The sequence below is a fragment of the Triticum aestivum genome, chromosome 2B, assembly GCF_018294505.1.
Source record: "Triticum aestivum cultivar Chinese Spring chromosome 2B, IWGSC CS RefSeq v2.1, whole genome shotgun sequence".
Lineage (NCBI taxonomy): Eukaryota > Viridiplantae > Streptophyta > Magnoliopsida > Poales > Poaceae > Triticum > Triticum aestivum.
Genome location: NC_057798.1, coordinates 743,286,938 through 743,294,236, shown reverse-complemented (window position 1 = coordinate 743,294,236; position 7,299 = coordinate 743,286,938). Strand labels below are relative to the sequence as shown.

The 7,299-nt window shown below is 42.3% G+C and overlaps 1 protein-coding gene across 1 annotated transcript; it reads right to left on the bottom strand.

The window, feature by feature from the left end:
* Window positions 1–3,410: 3,410 nt before the first annotated feature.
* Window positions 3,411–7,299, bottom strand: LOC123047104 (cysteine-rich receptor-like protein kinase 15). The gene is made up of 7 exons (XM_044470596.1): window positions 6,442–7,299; window positions 5,057–5,155; window positions 4,784–4,968; window positions 4,486–4,696; window positions 4,138–4,375; window positions 3,896–4,049; window positions 3,411–3,823 (listed from the first exon to the last, which is right to left on the bottom strand). The coding sequence occupies exons 1-7, from the start codon at window positions 7,214–7,216 to the stop codon at window positions 3,521–3,523; spliced, it is 1,965 nt and encodes a 654-aa protein (XP_044326531.1). The 5' UTR covers window positions 7,217–7,299; the 3' UTR covers window positions 3,411–3,520.

The window sequence follows — 7,299 nt, the reverse complement described above, 5'->3', positions numbered from 1 at the left end:
TCCTTATGTTAAACATGAAATTGTTGCTATTGCACCCACGCATGATAGTCCTATTATCTTTTTGAATTCTCTTGACTACACTATATCGGAGAAGTTTGTGCTTATTAAGGATTATATTGATGGGTTGCGTTTTACTACTACACATGATGATTTTGATAGATATAATATGCATGTGCTTGCTGCTCCTACTTGCAATTATTATGAGAGAGGAACTATATCTCCACCTCTCTATGTTTCCAATATGATAAAATTGCAAGAAGCTGTTTATACTATGCATTGGCCTTTACTATGTGTGCATGAATTGTTCTTTTATGACATGCCGATGCATAGGAAGAGAGTTAGACTTCGTTGTTGCATGATACATGTTACTTTGTGCTCACTACTAAATCACAAATCATTGTTAATTAAAATTGGCTTTGAATATACCTTGGGATCCGGGTGGATCCATTACTTGAGCACTTTATGCCTAGCTTAATGGATTTAAAGAAAGCGATGCCAGGGAGACAACCCTGAAGTTTTAGAGAGTCATTTATTTCTGTTGAGTGCTTTTATATAGTTTAAAAAAATAAAGAGGGGAATCCAACAGTTTTCAAAAAGGAAAGTGAAAGTGAGAGAGACAAGCATTGTTGAAGTGGGAGAGCTCCTTGAAGTTTGTTCATGCTCACGGAAACTTTGTGAATCTTAATTACAGAAACTTTTTATCAAAAATAGTTACCCCTTGTACAATTCCATTGTATTATAAAAATAATGTGATAAGGTTTGCCTTTAGGATGTTTACAATGCTTGTTGGTATGTACGGTGCAAGACAGAAACAAGGGGATTGGGTATTCATATTACCTTCGTAGATTGCAAACCCTTAATGATGATCTCTTCGTAGCAAGAATGGGTTGGAGACCGTTTGAAGCTTCCTCCCCAATGGAGTGGCCAAAACGTGTGCTCGCGCACGAACATGTCACTTGTGTACCCTCGACACCGAATGCGATGTGTGGCAGCATGCACCAAGGGAGGCTCACGGGAAGCGCGATAGCAAGACAATCCGGCGGATGCTTTTGTAGATCTGAAACCCTGCTCGCCCGGGAGGGACACCTTTAGGACAACGCGACGGCTATGGGCTACCCTAGGTCGGATTGACCACCCCTAGAGCCTCGAGGTTCGCTGCCCTCCAATCTTGGGGTGTGTTTGGTTTGTATCACCAGCTGGAATATAATGTGTCTGGCCCGCACTCAGGACTCGTTCGCATGTTTGGTTGGGTCGAGGAAGGAGAACCAACCCGCTCCCAGAAACTGAATATTCACTTGATATGCGGAATCCACTCGTACCCCCAAATCGAAGGAACGATGCGGAACGGGTCACTCACCCTCGTCTCCCCACTCCCCACCACGATATGCGCATGCGCCGCAGCTCTCTCCCTCACCTCCCCATTGTTTCTCCCTCTCTCGTTCCCCATCTTGCTCTCACCTCTCTCGAATCTCCTCCCAACGGGCGAGCTGCGGACGAGCTATTGCTATGACGGGCTAGCGGCGATGAACACGTGCTTCTTCACCTCCCTAATCTCCCTAATGGTAGCATAGGCCGAGGACTCGGTCGACAAGCAGAGAGTAGGAGTGACTAGCTAGCAGGGATCCTGGCGATGGTTCAGTACAAGTTCGTATATAATATTGATCCTAGCAGAGATCGGCTCTTTCCTCTCCTAATCCCCTAGCTCGAGGTTGATGATAGCACTGATTAGCCACATCAAGCCAAGACGTGATGGATTTGTGTGTATATGCCATCGTGTATGCTAATACAAAATAATTATAAACGTCAAAAAATACAAAAGAATTATTTCATACATGTATTGTACTGGTTATCGCTACTGTATTGATCAAGCTGATGTATAGAAGGAAGTCATTTTAGAGAATATATTGACTAGTTATTGCCACATCCCATCTCTCCAACCAAACACATGAATAGAACCATTCCATTCCATTTTTTAGTTCAAACCAAACGCAAGAACGGAACCAATCCATTCCTCCATAATGGAACCATCCCATTCCATTACACTTGGTTCTCAAACCAAACACACCCTTGAAGAATGACGAAGAATGAGAAGCAAGATGCAAGGGAGAGGGATAAAGATAGATGAAAATTAAAAGTATGATAGATTGATTTGTTCGATTTTGTGCTCTTATTTCAATCGGTCGTCATCCCTTATGTATATGAAAGGCGGTTGGACTTTCGTGCAAGGAAATGGTTTGGATTCACGTACAAAACCCTAATTTAGGTCCAACTCGGATGTTTGACCCGAACTTTCCAAAACTGCTCGGTTTAAAAGTTGGTTGCACCTCGCGTGTCATTTTTTAGGCAGTAAACGAACTTGTATGGAGAAGTGCCCAAATCAATTTCAACAGTTTTGACGAGGCGAACAACTTTCATGTTGAACGTTTTTTGATGCGAGTGCATCTTGAGGGCTGATTCACTTGTGCAAAACAGGCAATAACTCACGCTAACCATCAGACACTCATATGGATGTCTTGTGTTGGGCGTCACTCTTTGCTCATGGTAGGGTCACACTGAGCAGGCTTTAATTTTTGCATACGACCTCATATTAAAACGATTTTTATATCAAAATCGACCGTTTTGGCAAGGCTAAGACAACCATGTAAACCGTTTTCTCATATGAGGTCGTTTTGTAGGTGTAATCATCCGAACAGTAACCTAAACATGAAATATTAGTACTTCCAACACAACTTAGGCCCTCGAGATGAGATCGGATGGCGATGACCAAGACTTCAAAGATGTTCATGTCGACAATGCAAAACTTCTTCATGTAGATCACGTCTTTGTTTGAGGTCACTTTAATAATGTTTTCTTCAGTGCCAAAATCTGATGTCAACATTGGAGACTAAAGTTGGCACCCAATTAAGCAGTGTTGGGACCTATCATCTTCAATCTTCATGATGTAATACACTACACAGTGAAAACAAGGATGGCCGGACCCCTCAAGTGTAAAAAAGAGTAATATGTTATTTTTAATTTTTGTGGGGGCAAAACAATAAACAAGTTACTACAAATGTGGTTACAGACCAAGTTAAAGGGAAGTCTAAGTCCCATGTGCCCAGGGCCATCACAACTTTGTAGTAAAAGAATAGTCATGTGCATTAGTCATGGAAACCTAGCCTAATCAATAGCAAGTCATCACTTTTATCCAACTCTGAAAAATATGAACTTCTACCATCCTTTATACAAAAATACCAATTCAGAAATTCATACCGAATGACTAACATAGGAAGTTCACAAGCACAAATTTCATAGAAGAAAAAACAACCGCATAAGTGGTCCACATATGATCGAGTAGCTTCTTCCACTAGACAAGGTGAAAACAGATGCAGAAACTACTGCTGAAGTTCTCAAAATAAGGAAACCATATATGAAAATAACACAGGGGATTCCAATGTATTCATAAACTATTCATTTATTTGTACGAACATGAATGTACAAACTAGAGATGTTTACATAAAAGATCAATGGAAGTACATATCTAGCGTTCCTCTACCTCGGTGATAGTAATGTCATCCACGGATATGCCCACATTATCTCCGTGGTCTCCTGTTCCATGGTTCTGTTGTGGAAAGTATAAAGGTTCCTTCGGAGGAAGAAGCGGAACTGTTTCATTTTCCAACATGGAGACAGTGGATGACATGCATGGCCTATCATCTGGATAGTCTTGAACACACAGAAGACCTATTTGAATGCATCTAACGACTATGTCAAGTGGACAATTTTCCACAATTGAGGAGTCCACCAATCCTCTCGCGTTTCCATGTTTCCATAACTTCCACGCCTAAACCAATGAAATCATAAAGTTATTATGATGCTTTGGGTTATTGAAAATAGAGATTTTTTATGTACTTACGTAAGCCGTAAGGCTTGGTGAGTCATCCGCTATGACATGGACTGAACGAATCTTTAATCCGCTTATAATCTCCAACAGTAGGACACCAAAGCTATAGGTGTCAGACTTGACGGAATAGAAACCTTCCATCAGGTACTCAGGAGACATGTAACCGCTGTTTGAATCATTTTCAAAAAATTCAGTTATTTGACCGCTAAATAATTACCATGTCAAACTATAAGTTGGTTTCATGTATTACTTACAATGTCCCGACAATGTGGGTAGTTTTTGCTTGTGGCTCATTTCCCTCAAATATCTTTGCTATACCAAAATCAGCTATTTTGGGGTTCATTTTTGCATCTAGCAAGACATTGCTTGCTTTGATATCTCTATGAATTATTGTCAGCCTCGAATCTTGGTGCAGATAAAGAAGCCCCCTTGCAAGCCCTTTAATTACCTTGAACCGGGTTGGCCAATCAAGTATGGATCTCCTTGTAGTGTCTTCGAAGACCAATGCGAAATAGACTCAGTAAACCAAAGAAAGTTTTGCAAGAAGTCTTCAAAAGAAAAGAAAAATGTTTTGTGAGTTATGACCATAAGTTAGGACATACCAAAAAGGAAGGCATCCAAACTTTTATTATGCATGTATTCGTAGACTAGCAACTTCTCGTCCTCGTGAGCGCAATAGGCAAGAAGCCGAACGAGATTCTTATGTTTCAATTTGGTGACCAAGATCACCTCATTTTTGAATTCATCAGCCGCTTGCCTAGAAATCTTACTGAGTCTTTTTACAGTGACTTCCTTTCCGCTTCCGAAAATCCCCTACATCAATACATAATTCTTAAATTTGAAGTGAACATGAGATTGGAAAAAATCTAACAAGATCACTATCGTGAAATGGCATCTTACCTTATAAACTACCCCGAAACCACCTCTGCCAATCATGTTGTTGTTTGAGAAATTATTTGTTGCAGTACTGATCTCTTCAAAACTAATCGACGGAAGCTCTATATTTATCTCAAGTTCATTGAGCGTGAATATGTCCAAGGGTTGTCGTGTAGCATTGTTCTGAATATTGCTGATTCTCCGTTCACCTAAGATGAATACCTTCATATCAATATTGCCTTACAAATACGTCATAGACAATGCATCTTAAAAAACTGAAACGAAAAGTTGTTCTACCTGTTAACTTGTATGCCCATACAAAAGATGCACATGTGAGAATCAGAAGACCAGCAATTATTGGTAATGCAATCTTCAGTACAGTACCCTCTTTGTTAACTGCACAAAATAAGAAATAGTTACCAAGTGAATGAAGCTTTCAAAATTTAACATGCATTTAGTTAAGTGTACATATATTTTCGCCGGTCACTAAAGAGTTATGTGGTAGGGGTGGTAGATTCTATTACTACCTAAAATCTCAGACTTTACCATCCAAAAATACCAAATAAATTTTGAGTTCAAAGTTTTTACGATCTGATAGTTCTACGTGATTAATGCGGGTGATAGCACAATGGTCTGTATGATGTGTTTCTTTTAGTCATGTTTAAATTTATATTGATTTGTTTAGGAGCGGCGTAGCCTACTCGCTTGTCGTGAAACGTGATGCGAGGCATGGTCGCTCCAATTTCGTATACCTACTTGCTTTCGTATGCACCATGCATGATGTTAGCTCGTGGGAGAATCAGTAAAAATATCTGAAATGAAACAGCGTATGATTGTTCTAAAATTAGTGGTTCATTGGTGTTTCTATATCTAACTTATTTACTTTATAGCATCTAAAAACAAGATATCATGAGTTGGTACTGTTACGCAGGAAACGATATTTCAAAAAACCTATGACATCAAGTATAGCAGGACAAAAAAAATAACGCTGAGGTTAACAAGAAAAGGAAAAAAAGGAAAGAGATTTTAACTACAAGAAGGGGAGGAGATTGCTCTGAACAAGAAGATGGTTAACTTTGCACATTGTTGTTTCTTCTTGGTAGATGATGCTTTCTTGTTGTTGAAAAAATTGGTAGAAGATGCTTAATTATGCAGGTTAACTACAATGCTCTGTCATAAGCTGCCAACGCAAAAATCAACGGCCGCGGCAAAGCGCGGCTACTCTTCTACTCCAGCCCCGTGGTTATTTCTTCCGTGTTGTACAGTTTAAGATTCGAATCCGGTCATACACATAGATTGGGATTTAGGGGTTATATGTTTACATGGGCTTTTTTCTGAGAAAAATCAAGGGGGTGTTCGCAAAAAATAACCGGCCAGATGCGCCCATTTGGCCATCTAGCCAGTGACAGCAGGGCCCCTCTTGGCCATCCAGTCATCGACAACGGGTCTCCTACCACACTATCACGCCTCGTCAGCACCGTGGCAGTGTACGGCTGGAATTTTCACCGTATTTACACGCTAAAGCCAAGATGATGCACCAGTGCAATGCATACCATAAGTTCTAGCACCAACCATCAAATTGACCGTTTGCGTCAAGTTCAAGCATCAATTTTAAATGTCGAAAGTAAAGCAAGCAATAGTGACAACATGCGGGTTTATGAAGGAATAACTGTCGTACGTACCTAGAGATTTGAGTGCGACGGCCCATGGAGCGGCACTAGCATTTGTCACACATGTGAACGTCCAAGACTTCTTCCCTGCCTCCCGCTTGTGGACGCACAAACCCCCGCCATTCTCGCAGCCCACGCACTCACTCATCGCCGCCGGCCTCGACCACCTAAGCTCGAAGCCTTTTTTCAGCGCAGGGACGACGGCGTGAAGCAGGTTTGTAGTTGTACCGCCATGCAGAGACGTTCTCAGAACCGGCACTGTGATGACTTTCTCGCATTGGGTGGTGTAGTCATACGGGAGGAAGTCGCCAAGGAACACGTAAGTGCTCTTGTGTTCCTCGCTGTTGAGGCAGTCGATGAGGTGTCCCGCTCCAGCGGTGTCGTCGATGTAGGAGCAGTTCACCAAGAAGGTGAGGTTGGTGTCGCTGGCGGTGAGTGAAAGCGTCGGGTGGGAGCCGGACGGGAGGGTGAGATTCCGGCCGACGAACGGGCAGGCTTTGTTGTGCTGTGAGAAGACGCCTAGGTCGAACAGAGAGACCCTCCGGTCGCCGTCGACTGTGTCGTCGTAGAAGATGTTGGTGATGGCGTATTCTCCCGACGGCAGCCACAGAACAGGTGTGCGGCCGCGGCATTCCAGGCGGAGGCTCGGATGACCGCAGTGCCAAGCGCCGCCCATGTCGACCCAGAATGGATACTGGATTTTCACATTGCCGCACTGGCGAGCCGGGCAGACGGGCTTGTCGGAGGCCAGCACACCGGCGACGAGGAGGCTAAGGAGGAGAAACATTATCTGGAGAGCTGTGTTGTGCGCCTCTTTTTTTTTGAGAGAGAGAGACAGAGCTTTGTAGGCTTTTTTCTTGAAAAAGAAAA

Bases quoted from the DNA above. Each gene is read 5' to 3' on its own strand.
- LOC123047104 (XM_044470596.1), bottom strand. From the start codon at position 7,216: ATGTTTCTCCTCCTTAGCCTCCTCGTCGCCGGTGTGCTGGCCTCCGAC. The intron at 4,697-4,783 runs GTAAGATGCCAT...GTATTGATGTAG, and splicing joins GTTTCGGGGTAGTTTATAAG to GGGATTTTCGGAAGCGGAAA. The intron at 3,824-3,895 runs GTAAGTACATAA...TCATTGGTTTAG, and splicing joins CACCAAGCCTTACGGCTTAC to GCGTGGAAGTTATGGAAACA.